This window comes from Stegodyphus dumicola, chromosome 1, assembly GCF_044657685.1.
Source record: "Stegodyphus dumicola isolate Sdum_Otavi_A_Nest chromosome 1, ASM4465768v1".
In the NCBI taxonomy this organism is placed as follows: domain Eukaryota; kingdom Metazoa; phylum Arthropoda; class Arachnida; order Araneae; family Eresidae; genus Stegodyphus; species Stegodyphus dumicola.
In genome coordinates this window covers 180,551,983-180,573,419 of record NC_140768.1, presented here as the reverse complement: position 1 = coordinate 180,573,419, position 21,437 = coordinate 180,551,983, and the positions used below count along the sequence as shown (strand labels likewise).

The following is a 21,437-nucleotide window of genomic DNA, read 5'->3' as shown; positions in this document are numbered from 1 at the left end:
GTATTGCAATCATTTCCTTCTAGGCAATATATGTAAGTCCATTGGTAGTTTCGTTGGATGTCTTCAAAGTTTTTCATTTTCAGGAAAAAAAAAAATGTATGGTCTAAAAAGTATACCAGCTGTATAACAGTCACCAGATGCAATCATTAAGCAATGCAAAAGGAGCTCTGTATGGACTTCCAAGGATGCTTTTGCTATATAGGGTCATAACACATTAATATAATAAATATATAATGAAAATGAAAATTGGCATACTATGCTCCTTTTGTTTCTGCAATAAAAATGCATATTATAGCCCTACTGTCTTTATTATTTCCATTTTATACTAGGCAGGATTTTCTGCTAAAAACTATTCCAGATAAATAATTTAGTTAGCCAAAAATATAATCCATTTCATAAAGAAATATAATATTAAAATATTCTTTAATTTTTAAATGTGGATCCTGGAAACATTATTTTAAATCTGTAACACTTGGTTATCACAGAATTCCAGAAGTAGATAGGAAGATAAAAATAATTTAAGTAGTTTAGTTTGTAATATATCAACACAGCTCAAGAACTTTGGAGATAATGCTTATGAAAATAACTCTTTTCAAATGTATTTTTACACAGTCTCAACATAGATATTAATTACAGAGCCTAAATAATTTAGACAGCATTTTACAATATATATATATAATGATAGTAAATTAAAATGTAAAAATCGGAATGAAAATTAAATAAAAATTCTGTTCCAGATACGAAGGTCTAAATACAGGTAGCCCTCCTACAACATGGTATCCTGTAACACGGTTTCGCTACAACACGATTCATAAATTGCGAGAACCCTCCTACAACACGGTTTCGCTCTAACACGATAAGAAATTTGGCCAAGCAATCTGAAAAAATTTAACAACTCTGCATGAAATTTTTCCATATTGCACAAAGCATATATATAGTCATTTAACACATAAGAATTTTCATTTTGTAAGTTCTGCCAGCTGTCTTCCAAGATCCAGTACCCATAAGAACAAATTTCCTCAGATGACCCGTATGAACCAATGTCCCCAGATAACAATGAAAAAAACCTCACTAACGCAGAAGGTGAATAACGTGAGGTCACAATAAGAACTCTAAAATGCACGATCTGCAAATTCGACTTCCAAAATTCGAATCTTCGTCTCTGTGGCCTGAAAACAAAAGTGTCTCACACTGCTGGTCAGCAGTCTGCGCGAGCCATGGTGTGTTAAAGAATAACTTTTTCGTCTTTAAGACATTAAGTTTCAGCTCCCAAACATGTTCGATAAAGATAAAAAAACAATGTTTAAGAGGAAATTAATTTTTTCAGAAGTACAGATACAAATCTCGGACCGTCTTTTAAAAGGAGAAAAGGCATCTCACATTGGAAAAAGTTTTAAATGGAATGAAGAAACACTATTAAGAAAAATGAAAAAGAAATAAGAAGAAGTACAGTTGCTGCAGGACCTTCGACATCTGCAAAACGTGCAGTTCGCTCTCGGGGGCGCCAGTAATTGAGAAGATGGAAAAGGCACTTAGCATTTGGATTGATGATAGCTGTCAAAAAAGAATTTTGTTGGATGATAATATCATTAAACAAAAAGCACTAAAATTTTCAAGCACCTCAAAGAGCATGGTGCTGTCAACCCAGATTTTCTGGTAAGTAAAAATTGGTTCAAAAATTTCAAAAAGCGTTTTGCAGTTCATTGAATAAGAATTCAAGAAGAATCTGCAGCAGCTGATTATGAAGCTGCTAGGACGTTTCCTGAACAATTTCAAAATATTATAGAAGAACAGGGATACACAGCAGTTCAAGTTTTCGATGTCGACAAAACTGGGCTTTGGAGGGAAAAAATGCCCAGAAGAACCTTTATATATATATGTGAAAAGAACATACAGTTAGAATTTTAAGTGTATTCTTAACTATGGAATTTTATTATTACAAATATTCCCCCATCTGAAAGGCTTGAAGCCGGGCGCCTCGACCACAAGACATTCCAAATAGAAAAAATATTTCAAATAATTGCTTAATTCATTTGAAGAACTCACATCCAGAATTCGAGTTACAATAATATTAATCTTAAATAGACACTCTCACTATATCACAGTCAATAATAATATCAATATATAAATCATAAATAATATATCTTAATATATTGACATTTATAGAAAATAAAGAAAAATAACATTATGCATGCAGTATTGGGAAAACATTTCTCGAGAACAGTTTCAGGTCTGGATACAGATCTTTAGAGATTGCTGCAAAACATTAGAGCAGTTCTTATTTTACAAATCTTTCATTTCTAGTTCGCTGTGGCTTTAATATTAAAAATTTCTATTTGAGGTGATTTATTCCTCTATTTTTTTCTTCATATCATTGACAATTGCAATACTTGACTAATTTCTTAACATTTCCTTTTGACTTTTAGTTTGTTTACAGTATTTTATTTTGACAACTTATTCATATAAAACACTTATTTTGATAACAATAATTTTACACAATAATTTTACTCATATTTTACCTTTTACTATCGACGATGACAATTATGTCATATATTGCATTGTCGTTCAACACAACTTTCAACTTCAATAGTATTTTATAATTACCATTAATGTTGTTGCCAAAAAATTGACACATAAATACAAAATAAATACAAAGATACAAAACAACACAGAAAATTAAACATTAAATAATTAGAGGTGCTCTAATTACCTTTAGTAGCAACCCCAGTTGAGCGTTTACCAAAAGGAAGGTGTGTCTACCTATTGGTGATGTAGTTTAAAATTTTCTGGGTCTTGGTAGTGTCGTAGTCTGGAAACATGGACAATATCAGTAGGCTTCTTTGTGTGGTAATTCTTTTTATCAATTTCATAATTAACCTCAGATAATTTTTTGACAATTTGGTATGGTCCAGAATAGGGGGTGTCAATTTACGTGTATTCGGAAATTCAAATTCATCAAATAAAACTAGATCACCAGGTTGAAAATCTACATCTGCAAATTTTGTTTCATAACGACTTTTATTCCTTTTTATGATATTCAATAGTTCTCTCTTTAGCTAATTTTCTTGCTATGTCAACTGGAGGGTAAGTATTTTGATCTAGGGGAGAATCGAAAGGAAGTTTTCCGAGTAGAAGATATGCAGGGGTGAATTTAGTTACCGAATGAAGGGAATTATTATATTCACTAATAACTTGATCCAAAATTTTCGTCCATAGAATTTTTGATGATGTAGAATTTACTTTACATCTTAAACGAGTTACTAGGGTTTGGTTCACATGCTCTACTTACCCATTTGTCTGGGGGTGATGGGCAGTAGTTAGAAGTTGTTTTACATTATAATTTCTAAGAATATGTTCTTACTTGGCTGCTGAGTACACTATTTAATCCTGCTCGTTTGTGTGCTGTTAAAAAAAAAACACAGCATAAATGATTGAAATTCTTCAGCTTCTTTCCAGCAGACGATATCCAAATCATGCGATTCTAACTAAGAGATGCGCTCAAAATTCAAAGACAAAGCTGTATCACAATTCACAATTCTTCAGTTGTAAAAAACAGACACAACTTGCACTTAAAAGTTCTTCCTCTTCCATTGAAATTACTCTTTGGGTACACCTATCCTGTCAACTCCTTGTGATGTACCAGCTTTTGTCCAGAATAAAAGATTGGTGAAGAATCATAAATGTAGTCATAGCTTAAATTATCAGACAATAAGTTTAAAAAACAGGATCCATTTATTATTATTCAGGAGAAATAGCAGTTACAAAATCAGATATCCGAAGTAAATAAAAATACTAATAACTTTTTGTATGAAGTTTACTGCCTCATGACATTTAAGAAAAGCCCCCGATATTCTTTTGCGAGTCCTTTTATAGCCTCTGGAAAGGCGGAGCTTCAAAGAAATGACGTCAGCCAATCCAGTTCGTTTTAAATATTTCCAGAACATTCTAAAACTGTATGTGTAGAAAAGGCGGGAAAAACAACTTGACTACGGGGCTGTGGATTTAATTCCACGTACTTCCAAATAAGAGAAGGTCGTCATTAAAAATGAAAAGAACATACAGTTAGAATTTTAAGTGTATTCTTAACTATGGAATTTTATTATATGACAAAACCCTTATTAGTTTATAGATCATTAAATTCCCGTGTGCTTAAAGGCGTAAATAAAAAACCTTACCAGTATATTGGAAAGCAAATCCAAAAGCTTGGGTAGTTGGGAATATATTTAAAGATTGGTTTTTAAATTGTTTTGTGCCAGATGCTGAACATTATTTAAGGCAGAAAAATATGAGCTTCAAGCCACTTATTACTATTAGATAATGCTCCATGTCATCCACAAGATTTGAATCATTCCAATCTCAAAATATTGTTCCTACCACCTAACATTACTTCGTTACTCCAACCATTGGATTAAGGTATTATTTCTACCTTTAAAATATATTACATAAGAAGAGCATTATAGCAGATTTTAGAAATAATTGATTCAAAATCAATTAATGTAATGGAAGCTTGGAAGAAATTTCCAATCAAGAACTGAATCGACATCGTATCTTTGTCGCTGAAAGAACTGAAAGCATCAATGTTAAATGCATGTTAGAAGATATAGCCCTCTTCAGTTGAAATAGAAAACGTGCGTGAATCGTCAGAAAATGAAATTGGTAGCACATTAGAACTTGCTAAATCAATCGGAGGTGAAGGTTTTGTGAACATGGCTATTGATGATGTTTAAGATTTATTAGCGGAAGAAGAAATTGACGAAGATTTGACAGTGGCATCCGAAGCTGTAAATCAAATCGATTCCGAGGACACTACCACTGATGAAGATTGTGGAGTTAACAATTTAACATTAAAAAAATTAAAAGAAGGCCTACTCTTAGCTGAAAATCTCGAGTTATTTTTCTTGAGTGCAGACCTTTCCACTGAAATAATCTGAATATTCAAAAGAGAGCTGTAAAACTGTCTAGCTCTATATTAAGAAATTTTAAATGACCCGGCAAGAACTAGTAAGCAAAGTAAAATTAGAGATTTTTTAAAGAGGGAAGAAAATGCCAAAACGTTAAATGAAGAAAGAAATTCTGAAAGTAAAAGCAATCTCATTTCACCAAAAAAAAAACATTCTCAGTTGATTATACTGAGCAATGACAATGAAGAAATTTATTAATCTAAAGTTGCGTTAAATTAAAATATGTAATATTTTTTGTTTTGTGTTATATATACATATACACTTTTAATAAAAATTAAATTCTTTATGTATAATTTTTAAAAAATTGTTTTTAGTACGTTTTCGGAACGCTACCCCCTTTTTATACTGGCTCTGGGTCTCATAGAACACAGTTTCACACAACACGGCATTTTCTAGGAACCTACCCAGGCAGCATGTCTCCAAAAATATATGTATAATTTTGGTGAAATAAGGGTATGACATTTTTTGCACGTTATTTTTAAGAAATTTATACAAATAAAAAAGGCTGAAATTACTGTTGACTCTTTATCGTTATTTTCCAAACGTTATTTTTTACGAAAATTATATGAATCCGAATGTACCGAAAAAAACTACCGCCTTTATGGTATATTTCATTCATGACTCTTACGGATATTATATGAATCCAAATGTACTGAAAGAAACTACTGCCTTTATGGTATATTTCATTCGTCACTTTTATGGATATTATACGAAGTCTAAAAAGATTGAAAATGAAGTTTATTAATTCAAAATATTTAGTGTACTTCTGGCATTTCACTTTGTTTTCCTTTTTTCACAAACATGAAAAAAGGTATGCAAATATTTTTTTCCAACAGCATTTTATTGTGTTATCAAAATTATTTCTGTTTTTGAATCACTTTTACGTTTAAATTTGATTTTCCTCTGGTTAAAAGCTTCTACGAATTTGAAAACAATCATGATATTTCATATAAATTTAAATTAATTTAATCATTATTCTAGCATTCTAATATGAGGCTAAAATTTTTCTATGAATTTTAACATGTGAGCTAAATCTTGATGTGCATTTTTGCAAAAAAATATACAAGTATTTTCTTAATTTAAAAATCTTCAAAATAATTTATTTTCTTATATCAAATTAGTTATTTTTATTCATATCAACACTTACATTAACTTACACAATTTAATTTATTTTATGAAAATCCTATTACCCATTTAACTGGAATAAGCTGTATATTAAATTTGTGTACTTACTGAGTTTGGTACAATACTCGCCTTATTTTATTTAGCAAATGTGGGCAATTAATTAAATGGGAACAAGACTAGCAAATCTTTCATGTTGAGGAATAAAATAATAAATAGAACAGAAGATGCTCGAAAATGTTTAATTTCTTGAACAATAGTTTAATGTAGACCAAAGGTAATTAATTACAATCAAAGATATACTAATATTTTTGTTTAATTAAAATAATAATAACTCTAGAAATTGCAAGCTGAATCCTGATATTTTACGTATATTTCAGTTCCTTTAATCTTTGTTATAAAAATCACATGAGGCTACAATATTTTAATTTTGTTTAATGTACGGGAAAAATGATACAGCGATTTTAATAATTTTTATATGAGGAAAAATAAATAAATAATGTAAATAAATAATTATATTATATTTTATATTTTTCCTGAAACAGTTAAAGACATTCTTAATATCGAGATCTACAGAATAAGTACAAGGGTCCAGTTAAATGAACTCAAAATTTACATGGTTAATGTTACACTAACTTATAAAAATTAACCGGATTTATGATTATACACTGAGCATGTGCATACACAGACATTTCTATTTTTCCTAGAAATATTTAATTATTACTTTAATACAGAGATGCTGTGAATATAAACTTATATAATGCAAAAATAAGTTTATTTCAGATGCTAATTTAGAGGCTTTCTTAATATGTTTAAGTATAAAGAAAAAACAAAGCGTTGCAATTCTTGTTCATTGACCAATAGCAAAGCAGACACTTTCCACTTCCAGTTGTGGCGGGATATTTGTGAAGTTGAAGTCAGAAATGGCGGCGAAAAGAATGTTCGTGGACTGGCATTTGTGACTGAATCCATCCATGTTACTAATTATTTGAAGAAAGTAAGTGAACATTTTATATTTTCAGTGTTTAATAGTCATACTTTCTTCACCTATGTAAAATTTTATAAATAGCATCTTGTAGGAAATACGATTTTCCATGTGTTGTTCTTTTGTGCACGTGCCTAATGATTCATTTTCAGCATTTGGTATTGTTAATGACACAGAATATCAAATCAATAAATTGAAAAAAAATTTGCACTTGGCTGTTTCTTACTGTTTGTGTCACTCCTGTTTGTATATGTCTCACCTTTTTATAGTTATATTATTTTTACTCAAAGGTTTTAATAGTCATCTTAAAGCATACTGTAATTAAGCAGGAAATAGCTTTTAATGGTAAAAGAAAGGCAATATTAACAGGATTAATTGTTCAGAAATCTGTTCTGGAAATATCTATCTACCTTATGCCAAAAAATAAAGCACGTAACTTTAATTTATTTATGAAATTCAAATTTTTTTATTTGCTTAGTGTTTTCCCTAAAAATAATTTAATTTCTTATTTTTGAATTTAGTTTAATAAATTTGCTTTAATATATAATCTTTAACTCAAAGATATTGTGCTATTAAAACTGGAAATTTTATGTGATAGAAACACAGGTACTTTGTTCCAAATCTTTGTTCATTTTATTTTATATATACTGAATTTTCAGGCACTTGTAATTACTGAAATATATAAAGTTTTCTTTAAGTACTTTCATGAATGAATTTCTTTTTTGCTTGTTTGATTTTGTTGTTTTAAAAGATCTGCCATAATTAAAGAAAGAAAATAAAGTAAGAATGCTTTACTTTCAGTTTTGAATAAATTTATTACTATTTACTGCAGCTTCAGGTTTCTCTAAACATAATTTTCGAAGTCAAAACTTGATAGTTATGTTGATTATTGCATGAAAATATTTATTGAAAAGTTAGTATTTGATCTAAAATATATTAAATTATTTGAATTATATTTTATTAAATGATGTATTTTGATATAACTAGATAGTTAAAAAAGTGAAAATTGTAAATGTGCAGAAATGCTTATATAAAACCAAGAAATTGTTTATATTTTTGTTGCTTTTTCCTTTGTAAATTAAATATATATATATATATATATTACAGTCTGGTGAGTCAGCACCCTGTTGAACTGTAGTAAATGAGACGTCCAATCTACTAGACCATCAAAGACGCAGATTTGGATTTTCTCTTTCATAGTTATTGAAATAATAATGGTATGTTTGTTTACGTTAGTACTATTTATGAATGTGACAAAAATAAATTCTGATAAGCTAAGAAATGATTTATTTTCTATTAATTATAAAATGTAAATAATGTAACGAATTTTCTTCATAGTATTTACTAAATTTTTTTTTTTTTTTTTTTTTTTTTTTTTTTTTTAAGAGAGGTAGTCTTATTTATACAATTCTTGCTTAGTGAGATACCAAGAAATAAAACATTTCAGGAATTTTCAAGTATATCTTGATCTGTAAAATCATGCTGTTGAACGCCATATTACTTTTTCACAGGAAAGTAATTTTATTGATCTAACATCTGCATAGATCAAACTTTTTTAAGAATGATTACAGTTTCTAAGATAACTTAAAATTTTCACATTTAGAAAATAGGTGTTTAATGTAGCATTAGTTTTCCATGGAATAGAAAATGTTTTAAAAATGTTCAGTTGTTAGAGGGAAATAATATAAATGAGATTGTCCTGATATTGTTTCAGCTGGAAATGAAACTGAATTTTCGGATAGTGAAGATGAAATTCTCTGCATTTAAGAATTCTAATAAAACTGATTAATGAAAATCCTATGATTCATGTAGGTATTCTTTTCTTATCAGGACCAGATTCAGAAATGTGTGTCTATATGCATGCATTTTTAAACGTAGGTGCTCGTGTGTGCATGTGTATATTCTTTATTCATGTATGTGTATACTCATACACATATATGCACATACATGCATATACAGAGGCTGTTCACACATTTTTTAGACAATGTATATTGTATTCACAAAACTAAATTACATAAAATTCTTGTGTTTTAAATGTTCTATTTGACATCCCTTATTCTGAACTATCTTTCGACACTGCAATTTCCGGGATAATAATGTCTTTTGAAGCGCCAGAAGAGGTATTCTATCCCATTCCTCCCGAACAGCTTTCCAGAGTCCTGTTAGGGTTTTGGGACAACATTTGGATAATGCAGTTTATAAAAGTCCGAAAGCACAAAAATCCATAGGTGACACATCGGGAGATTTAGTAGGGATATCAATGAAGGGTTATGGCCTTGATGGGTTATGGCCAGTTTTTTGTTCCATTTCTTTTAGGAAATTTACAGTGGATTTTGATGTGTGACTGGTAGCTTTGCCCTGATGGAGTCTCAATTGATGGCATTGTGGGTAAAGCGATGGTATGTCGTTCAGAAAAAATTGGCGATAAAATATGTTCCTGATAGTATTTGGAGTTAATCTTGACATTTTTTTGCACACTCTCTATTTTTAACTTGCCATTATAAGAAAAACCAGCAACAATCATGAATCCCTTAGAAAAACTTTCTTTCGATTCTTTAACCATGTACTTAAATTTTTTTCTCCCCTTTTATAATAATAAATGGCTCTTTTTTTGTTACAATTATTTAAATACACCCATACTTCATCTATTGTGACAATTGTTTTCCATTTTCCTTTGGATAAGTGTTTCTCATATAGAATTCTGCAGCGTGTCCTGTGTTGAGCGATATGCTTTGGAAGAAGACGATGCACATTGCATTTTTTCGCTTTCTTAAGATTTAAATCAATGTTTATCATTTTGTTTACAGTGGACATCGAGCATTTTAATGATTTTGCAACTGTCCTTTGACTAGGGAGATTTTCTTCTAACATTAAACAACGTACCTTTGCAATAGTTGAAGATGTCTGTTTTTTCCTTGGATATTTGTTTGGAATTTTTGTTCCAATTGAGGCTCCAATTTTACGTTTTTTTTTCCTTTCTTGTTGATGATATTACCTATCGATGCTTTAGATATCACAAAACCATGACTCTCACATGGTTTTTGGATAACGGAGTATGCATATTTCTCTTCGGAAAGAGCGTAAATGTAGCCTTCGAACCACTGCTTTGTTAAATTCGCCATTTTGAATAAAAACAAAAATTTCAAGCCACAGACGATAATTTTGACTTTTGAAAACATAGTACGATTGCAATTACTTCTTTTGCAGCAAACGACTTTTTATAACCGCTTACCAAAATCATCTAAAAAATGTGCAAACAGCCGTCCACGTGCTTGCATATCTATAGTGGAGCCTCGAGATATGAGTTTAATTCGTTCCAGTATTCAACTGGCATAGCGAATTTCTCGTATCTAGAAATAAGCTCCCCACTAAAAATAATGGAAATCCATTTAACTCATTCCACACCCCAAAAATATCAACATTTCAATATCAAGTCAATTTTCCCTAATAAATAACACTGGTAAATAATATAACCATAGTTAAACTTTCTGTCACCGACCTTTTAACTGCGTCTAGTTAGTCCACACCAACAGCAGCTTCTCAACATCTGGGAGTTTTTTTATGGTGCTTGGAAGCAACGGTAACTCCTTTGGCTATATCAAGTTTCTTAATTTCTTCCTGCTTCTTCAGAATAATGTAGATTTTTTTTTATGTCGAAAGCCCCCAAGTCTTCGCCAATTCCGTCTCCATGCTTATGTTTATCTATGATTTCTTTCTTAATATCGACAGCCATGGCCTCCTTATTTTTCTTTGCAGCACTATCTGAGGCAACAATCTTCTTGGAAGGCATCTTGAAGTAATTATTTTCACATTAAATGTCAAAACAATTAACTAACAAGTGCACAAACACATATATAAAAGAACACTGAATGATCTGACGAGGGGATTCCCCGAGTTGAGCCGGATAGGGAAATGGCGCCACCCATATTAACAGCCTGCTCATTGCTCGTTACTCAAGTCAATGCTCGTATTTAGAGACTAATTTTTCGCTCATACTTTCCTCATATCTCGATGTTTCATTGTAAATTTCTGAATCCCGTCCTGATAACAGAGGAGTACCTTTCCAGTATTGCAACAGGGCTAAAATGAATTATTGTGTTAAATATGTGGAAAATGCATGCTTAAATTACTGTTATTTTCTAAAAATATTCTGCATGGCTATTTTTTACAAGGGAAAATAAAGGAGCAAAAAGCTGTTTATTTATTAGTCCAAAGGGGCTTTGTCCCTAAAGGACTATTGTTTTCGTTTTGCGTTGGTTCACTATAAATGTCCGTTTCACTTTTCAAATTGTTCCCACCAAATGTTAGAGTCCCTAGTGTGGGATTACTGCTCTCTATCTTAGTGCCCTCTATAACCTATGTTAGGGTTAACCTGTATAACCTACAAGGGTTGCCAGTTTGGGCGAGATATCTATGTAGTCATCATAGTATGTACCTTATTTTTTTTATTATTTTAAAATTAAATTGAAAGTAATAAACTAGTTTTCAAGAATGGAGTAAAACTAGATTTGCATTCAGCTCTGGTTAATTGTGTTAATGATGTTTTGCTGTAACAAATATAAATTTTTTGTTTAAGTATAATAATTTAAAATGTTTTTCTAGAGAATGAAGTACTGCCACTAATTCGTGTTGGATATGTTGCAAGCTATTTTTCTATTCTACATTAACTCAATTAATCTTTATGTCCTGTTACAGATATATTGGCAGAAACAATGAAAACCTGACATTCAGAAAGAAAAATAATAATGTTGAATTTAATATATTAGATGGTTAACTGCGGTTTGGCAGCTCATTAATAATCTTGCACATATTGATTACGAATAATTTTGACAATTACCGGTATTTTCAATAGTATAAAATTAGGCAAGAAAGCAGCTTTAGTTTAGCACCCATTTTAAATACAACTCTCTTAATTTCGAAGGCTATCCTGCACACACAGGTCCTTTGTATCAGAAAGCTCACCAACGGCCCAATGATAAAGTTGTTCAACACTGGTAGTTCGGTCCGAGGTTCGAATCCCGCAAACGGGCTGGCTGCATAGGCATTTTCGTTGTTTTCCTCATGCATAACGTATATACGAGCCAGTTTCCCTTAGAGTGTCCTTCACGAAGGCATCCCTCACCTTATTCAGATAGCCCTATTGTGCTTTGTCATAATTAAATAAACCTAAACCAAACCTCTTACAAATGTATTTTTATATTACTAAAATAGTAAAACTTAACTAAAAACTAAACTGGATGGCACAAACAGCCCTTAGAGGGTCATGGCTGGCAGTGCCTTGATATCTGCTTTCTAGACAGTGAACTCCGTGGTGTTTGTGCATAAGAAGTCAGCTTCTTGCAGGCCCCCTGGAGTTTAGTCCCCAATGGAACTTGGTACTGATTTTATCAACCCACTCAAGGGATGAAAGGCTGAGTCAACCTTGCCCAGCCTGGGAACTGAACGCCGGACCTGTAGTGCTGCTGTGTGACGCACTAACCACTGTGCTACCAAGCCTCCCTAAGATATTAAATTTATGAAAATTATAAGAAAAATACAAAATATTAGGGAACTTTTCCATTTCACTGGCGCAAATCTTGCCAAGCAGACTTTATTGGCAACAACACACAGTATACACGTAAAAAATGTTAACAAATGTTAGTTCTATGAAATTTTTATTTTAAAGGCATAAACATTTTAATATCATTTAAAATTTTGTAAAATGACAATAAATAAAGACAATTAATTTGTAAAAAGAGATTAAGAATTTACTATGCTTTCATGGTACAACATCCTGATTCGCCATTTCATATTACATGACCCTAAGTGATCTCATCTCATGTAAACTGCACTAATTCTCTCAGTAATTATCTACATTAATTTCAAGTTAAATCTTAATTTGGAATACAAGTTTAAATGCAAGAATTATTTCATTTCGTACTCAGAAATTATGTAAAACTGCAGTGCTTTACTTCGCTAGTGCATTCTTATTAGAATTGATGAATTTAACCCTTGACTTTACCTTTTCTATATTTTCGGGTGAGCTGTGTGATTGCATCCTAATTTATTATTACTGCGAATGGCCTTAGGACATAAAATTGAACTATCAGGTAAAAATTCTATGTAATTGTATGTCAGTATTGAAAGAAACATTCAAACTTGATAGAAATGGCTGCAACTTATTTTGAAAATGAGACGTAAAAGGTTACCAGCAAGGATATTTCGTTTGGCATCGGTTGTACAATTTTGGGCAACTTTATCACTTGCGCCGGCAAAATGGAAAAGTACCAATATTTGTTTGACAAAGGTAAGGTCTAATTGAATTTAATAAGTTGGAAATACTGTCTGTCTTTCCACGAGTTAAAAAATAATTTCAAATAAAATTTCTTTTTTCAGTTTTTCATGTTATTTGTTTAATGTTATTGTAATCTGATTTATCATATTTAGTCACATATTTCATCCCTCTTTGCACTATACATTTCAAATGACTTATCAGTTTCAGCAGTATTCTTTTTACTAGTATACATTTTTACCATAAGTCTGTTTCTAAATCATATCCTGAAAAATTAAGGAGTAAAGTACACAAAGAATATGCAAGTAAATAATGGCATCTAGTATTGTTTATGCGTCTAATATTTGTACTAGATTGTAAAAGTTATAAACTTCTAATAGCTTATATTCTTTTTTAAATTGAGATGCTTCTTTGCACCCAAATGGTTAAAGCCTTCCAGAACTGGTACTTTGGCCTAACTTCTATTTCTAATAAATAATCCAGCTGCATACAGTTTACTCAATTTCTGCCATGTGTAATGAGAACAGTATTTAGCTTTTTTTAAATATATCTTTTAAAACTATTCCATCAGGTAGATTTCTTTTATATTTTGCCTTAATTGAGTCATCCTGCTAATTAAGAATTTATTAAAGTTAATATGTTAAGTTTTTGTGTGTATAATTCATTTTAAGTATGTGCAAGCAAATGCATAAATTAACAGTTACGTAGAATTATGTTTTGGGTATCTAATTCAGAAATTTTGGGGCTGAAATTCTGCATATATATTTTAAAATAGCTGCGTCAGATGGTAGAGGTGAAAAGCTTTATGTGGATCATAAATTAATATTATGTGGGAATTTTTCATATATTTTTCATATATAAAGAAAATATTCAAGCCACAATTAAATTTTTTTTTCACTGGATTACTTGCATGCAAAGTTTGCAGCAAATATTTCCTGCAACAGAAATGACAATTTTTATTTTGCCAAGACAGAAAATTTAGTTAGTGAAAGCAGTAACCCTATTTTGAGATGTTAAATAGGAAGGCAAATTTTTGAATTTAAATTGATTTTTGAAGGAAGACTTCATTTAGTATTGCTATCATTCTACATGGCTTTTTTATGGTATTTATGATTTTATTGTTATTCAGCTTTCTTGTTTTGCTGAGAATGCACATGAATGTAGAAAATATTTTATATTGCAAACTGAGATGCCATTGTTATCATAATTAAAGATTTGTATTCTGATTTGGGAGGAATTTACAGATAATACTTTTGATTGTGTATTGGTTTCAGGTTTATTGAAATGTGTAAAATAACCTGTTAATGCATATACGTATGTTAATGTCATGTATATCTTTATGAAGTATTCTGTTATATGTATATGGTGTTGCGATTGGTTCTCTGCTTACTCTTTATTTAAGAAACATGTTATCTATAAGAAAGTAAATATTCTTTACTATATGTAGGAGTAAAATTGGAAAGGCTAATGCAATATAATTAATACAAAATTAATTTTTTTCTCATGTACATAAATACAAACATAGCCATTAAAGACTCTCTTAACCTTACAATTCTAAACAAATATTTAGGTATTTTTTACTTGAAATTATAGGCATTGTGTAAGATATATAATTGAAGTTTACTGTGTGATAGTATGAAATTAAATTTTTACGAAATTTATTGCATATTTTGTAGTCACTTTGAAATGAAATATTAAAAGTGATTTTCAGCCTTTAAGTGTTACATAATTTTTTAATAGAAATTTATTTTTTTGCATTTACTAGTGCATTTAAATTTTCCAGTTATATATATTCCATATTGCTGTACATACCTAAAAGGTAGATATGTAAAAATTTGATATAAAAATGACATTTTACCTTTGAATCATAACATGCAGAAAATTTTTGCATAGATTTATATCAAAAATATGAGCCGTTCGCCAAAAGTACATTTTACGAAAAATGCAGTAAAAAGGTAATTGGAGATTTATGCAAAAATTTTTATGCATTTATACACAGTAAAGAGGAGAAGACATGGGGTTAAATTTTTACCAAAGTCATTCGCATATGCAAGATTTAGGTCAAGTACTATCAAATACATACGTTTTTGTACCGTAAAATACAGGGAATATCTACGTTAATTTCTATCAAATCCCCATATTTTATGGTACAAAAATGTCATATACATTTTTGTACCATAAAATATGGGGAATATCTACCTTAATTTCTTTCTAATATATACGTTTATATACAGTAAAAAATCGGGGAGATTTACTTAAATTTTTACTAAATATATACGCATACGCGAAGCAAAAAAATTGGAGAGATTTACGTATATGCAATAAATATACTTAAAATTTTTAATAAAAATATACGTAAATCCCTGAAAATTATGTATATTATACGTAAAAGTTACGAATGAACAGCAGTCTCTCGTGTAAATATACCTAAATTTTATGTAAAACTTACATATAATATAACGTAAAAAATATACGTAAATATCTAGTATTTGCCACTGGACACTTTTCATGATATTTTTACGTTCAACTTGAACATTTTTTATATGAAGGGCCATTCGTAAATTGCATGTATTTTTCTCGTACAATTTATGAATGCATGCTGCCTGGGTATCTACCATGTTATACAAAGGTTATGTATATATACAGGGTGTTTCATAGACCATTGGACAAACTTGGAGGGGTGGTGGAGCATACTAAAACATGCATTTTTTGTATAGCAATATAGGGCCTAAAGTGACGGGTTAAGGGAGGAACAAAAAAAAAACGACACGAGAGGAAAATGTGTTTATGTACAAAATCAACATAAAATGCTTCTTTGCAGCAATACAGTATCACAATAAATATTCAAAAAAGGGAACACTAACAGTAATAGGAACTACAGCTGTCATTGGCTGGCAATGCAGCAGTAGAGGGCGGTAGTGAGCCAGACAAAAAACGATCCGATGCATCAGAGGATCATTCGTAACTCTGATGTCAAACGTGATGGGTGAGTTTACGCACAGGCAAAAAGCTGACATGCATCTCATGCATGGTGTAATGGGAATGGCAGAGCAGCGCTACGGTTGTACCAGGAATAGTTTCCGAACAGGCATATGCCAAAGCACACAATGTTCGTAAAGGTTGCATTGGTGAAAACAGGTGATTTGAAGCCACCTCTGACACTAGGAGTGGAAGAAGAAGTGCACGACAACCTCGCATTGAAAAATCCATCTTGAACATTGTGCATGAATCACCTCAGACAAGTATAAGAGCTATTACACGTTGTATAAGAGCTATTACACGGCAGCTGAGTCATTCCACGTTTGGAGAGCATTCCATGAAAATGGTTTGCACCCATAAGATTTGCAGAGAGTCCAAGCATTGCAAGAGACAGATTATCCTCTTCGAGTTCATTTCTGTCATTGGTTCTTGCAGCAGTGTGCCGCACAGGCGGATATCCCATCGGATGTGCTATTCATGGACGAGGCAACTTTCTCACAGAACGGCATCTTCAATAGCCACAGCATGCATGTGTGGTCAACTCATAATCCACACGCCACATGTCCACATGCATTCCAAACCCACTTCTCCGTGAACGTGGGGGGGGGGGATTGTTAACGACTACCTCGTAGGTCCACACCTCTTACCTGCACATACAAATGACTTATGTTATCATATTTTTCTGCAAGAGGTGCTATTGGAATAGCTGCAGGATATTCCGGCTGTCATTCGTGATCGCATGTTGTTCCAGCATGATGGTGCACCAGCCCATAACGACGTGCAGATCCGCAATCACTTGGATGGGACATTTCTAGGCTTATGGATTGGCTGTGGTAGGCCCGCTCAATGGCCACCCCGTTCGCCAGATTTATCCAGCTTGGAATTTTTTTTTTATGGGGCCATCTGAAGAGTATCATTTACGAGACTCTCTTTGACTCACTGGAGGACCTCGTAGCATCGTTCGTCATTGCGGCTGCAAGTGTGCGTGAAATGCCTGTCATTTTTCAAAATGTTCGTCAATCCCTTCTGCGACATTACCAAGCATGTATTACTGCTGGTGGTCGCAATTTTGAACATTTATTGTGACTTCTGTATTGCTACAAAGAAGTACTTTGCACTGATTTTGTACATAAACACATTTTCCTCTCATGTCGTTTTTTTGCGTTCTGCCTTAACCCGTCTTTTTAGACCCTACATTCCTATAAAAAAATTTATGATTTAGTATGCTCCACCACTCCTCCAAGTTTGTCCCATGATCTATGAAACACCCTGCATATTACATTACATACAAACTGAGATAACATACAGTAGGTTTTATAATTAATTAGAATATTTAAAATAAATACATTGAACAAATATGAGAATATGAAAAGCACTCCTTATCCAGTGATAGTTCAACAGATTTAGATTTGGGAGGAATTACCGTAATTTCGCACATATAGTCCGCAGACACGATTTTATATAAAAAAAAATTAAAAAATCGTCAGATAGTCGGCACCACCGCATAGTCCGTGGACTATATGTCCGAAATTACGTTTTTTTAATACGGCAATATTAATGTATTTTAGAAACAAAGAACTAAGTATAAATAGAAAAAAAGTACTTACTTACTAATATACCTTCAGAAATAAAATGCTAAATACAAATAAAACACAGTGCTTACTAATAAATCATATATTAATTAATCACACATTCTACTACATTCACGAAAAACTTCAAAGTCCGATTCATCAGTATCAGAATTAAACAGTTCTAATATATTTTCGGGAAGATTGTCCAAAAGTTCATTTTTAGCATCACTATCTTCACTGTCAGTGATTTCCTCGCTTTCACTAACAATCCTGGCTTTTATAAATCATAATCGGATGGTTGACACTTTAACACTTTTCCAGGATTTATCAACCCATTCGGCAACTGCAGTGTATGAAGCGTGTCTCATATTTCCTCCTTTTGTGAAAGTATGTAAACCTTCCGACATCCAGATCTCTCAGCAAGAACGTACGTGGAACTTCAAACTTTTGTTCACGCTAATATCCAGAGGTTGCAGGATTTTTGTTAAACCTCCTGGAATAACGCTAAGTTCAACACCGATTTTTTTTTTTTTTTTTTTTTTTTTTTTTTTTTTTTTTTTTTTTGTAGCTTCCGCCTTTACACTGTCTTTTATGTGTGCCCTCATGGAATCCATAATTAGTACTCGTTTGGAATTGAAAAAGGCACCTTCTCTCTTCTTCCAAACTTCTTGAAACCAATCGAGCATAATGTCCTCGTTGCACCAATCCTTTTCATTGCACCGTATTAGGACGCTTGGAGGAAAATTTTCCTTGGGAATTGTTTTTCTCTTAAAGATTAAGAGCGGCTTCAACTTTGTGCCGTCAGCATAGCAGGTGAGCTTCACTGTGAATTGGGTCTTTTCTTGACTTTATTGTTGGTTATTGATACTGTTTTCACTCCACAAGTATCGACGGTGCGATTCGGTGGGCAATCAAATGTTAATGGAACTTCGTCCATATTTATAATATTTTTTAGGGAATACTTCCCTTCTGCAATAATTTTCCTTGTAAAGTGAAGGAAAGAAGTTTTTTTTTCATCTACGTCGTCCGGAACAGCCTGACACATTGTCATTCTGCTGCGAACTCTCAAGTTTTTACGACGCATGAAGCGGTAAACCCAATTTATTCCTCCCTTGAAATCCGTTATCTGCATCTCTTCTGCCATGGACTTCGCTCGGAAACGGATTTTAACTGTTGAAATGGAGCGTCCAGCATTTCTTTGGTCGAGAACCCATCTCAGTAAATTTTCCTCTAAAGTTGTCCATTTTACTTTTCCGTGCCGATTGGATTGCTTTCTTCCCATGCTTTTTAAAACATTCTTTTGTTTGCGCCAATTTCTCACCGCTTTCTCGTCCACTTCAAAATAACGGCCCGCTTCTCTATTTCCATCTTTTTGAGCTTTCTCAACTACCTTGAGTTGAAACTCAGCAGTAAAACTCTGGCAATGTTTCATCAACGTTATCGAAGATGAAAGACAAAATACGAAAACAAAATACTGTGCAACGTGCTATCCTCGTGATAAGTGGTAATGAAATGTGACCTTCGACCCCACTCACTCAGTGTTGCCAAACCACGCTATAAGCAAACGAATCACACTTTTTTTTCGTACTCCAGGTACTTGCTACTAAGGCTCCTAAAAACCAAGCTGACGCATCAACTACTTTTCCCCCTCTCGGCAGTGCGAAGGATACTGGGATACAAGACTCTAGTTGCGCTAAGTGAGTGCTCATATCCCGGCATCGCTTGATGTGCCAGCCTGGATTTTAGAAGCTCTACTTGCTACTACTCATTCGTTCTGCACTGTGCTCTATGGTTTACTATCGATACGATGTATACGAATGTTTTCTTGGAATCTCGCGCTTTTTTTATATTTGATCATCGGCAGTTCACGACAGCGTGTTTTTTAAATTTCAACTATTTTAACCGTGAACAACCAGTGTATTATCCGCACTGGTGGATAGTCCGCAGCTTCAAATATTTTAAACACAGATAGTCCGCGGACTATACGCGCGAAATTACAGTAATTCAATATGTTCAGTATACTACTTTAGTAGTAACACCACCTAACTCCCTTCCTCTTTTTAGTTTTATGAATATTTTCTTATAATTAATCAAAAATGTTTCTCTGTTATTATATAATTTTCATTCTTAAGAACTACACTTGAAGAGAAAGATTATTTATTTTAAAGACGATTTTTCTTTTTCCAGAAATATTATATATTTTTTACGTAGATTTTCAATAAAGCAAATAGTTTTTTCCTCCTTTTTTTACTATTTTTAAATTTTTAAGAGGCTAGCATTGTTTTTCGAAATAAACATATCATTACTTGCAAGTATGGCCTGATGTAAGATCTTTTGTACTTCCATTACCAAAAGGATAATTTTGAGGAAATTCAGGAAAATCTGGAATTCGTGGCACTTCTTTACACTCATCATCTTCCTATAAAATATGATGATATATAATTAATATAAATAAAAAAGTTAAGATTTTAAATGAATCATTAATTTGTAAATAACTTTTCTTTACAGAAATTTGAGTTTAAAAGTCAAAATTTTGGTATTTATGTGCTAATGGAAAAAAGCCAAAATTTGCCAAAAAAGGCAACTAGTTGGCACCATAACACAAAATAATTGCTATTACAACCACATGATTTCACTTAGTTTTAAGAAAGCCTATAAGCAGTTTATATCTGCAGTTTTAAGATAGGAATTTTTTTGGAGTTTACAGCTTGATCATAGATCTATCAAGCAATGAAGATAATACTATTAGTTTCTTACTATACATATTGCCAAGCAATCACCAGTGCTCCAATTTGTTCAAAATGAAGTTTTATTTGAGTGAATCTTAGAACACATGGCAATGTTCAAAAAACATGGAACTGGTGGGAATGCAACTCAGCAATTGGTTTGCAGAAAGTAGATTGCCATTTGTTATTGCCACCACATTCATCTATTGCTGACCTAAGATAATGATACCAATAAATTTTTGCATGGAAGAACTCAATATGGCTAATACTACTGTGAGCCATGTAGTGGGAGAGTATGCAATGAAGATGGACTTTTGTGAAGAGAACTTCTAGTCTTTGATAATTTTTACACTTCTTGATTTTGAAGGCTGAGGGTAGGCGAATCTGAATCTTCATCTTAATGATATTGTGAGTAGCATCTAACAAACATGTCTAGAAGGGAATATATAGCCATATGCTTTATATGCTTTTTATTATCACAGATGGCCTTGTAACTAGACACATTAGAACAGATATGACCGCTACCATTCTCAAACCACTCGGTGTTTTGTACATTCATTCTAATTATGCTACTTCCATGTATATGAGATTAAAAGCTCAGTTGATCCCTTTGTTGTGAATAAATAGTGACAAACAAGTGACAAACTTAACCTCGTGAATACTTTTTGAACAAAAAGAAAAAAAGAGAAAGGGGGAATTATTTATGGTTTGGTTTAGTTTGGTTTGGATTATTAGATTACGGCAAAGCACTCGAGGGCTATCTGCCTTAAGGGAGGGATGCCTTCGTGGAGGACTTTTTAAGGGAAACTGGCTCATATATAC

The 21,437-nt window shown here is 32.2% G+C and overlaps 1 protein-coding gene across 3 annotated transcripts in view; it reads right to left on the bottom strand.

Moving 5' to 3' along the window:
• LOC118202953 (uncharacterized) overlaps window positions 1-21,437 on the bottom strand; it is an 82,627-nt gene that overhangs the window by 29,722 nt on the left and 31,468 nt on the right. For all 3 annotated transcript variants that reach the window (XM_035375176.2, XM_035375175.2, XM_085823403.1), the window contains exon 4: window positions 20,196-20,308. In XM_035375176.2, coding sequence (XP_035231067.1) covers window positions 20,196-20,308 — 113 coding nt within the window. The remainder of the gene's footprint in view (window positions 1-20,195; window positions 20,309-21,437) is intronic.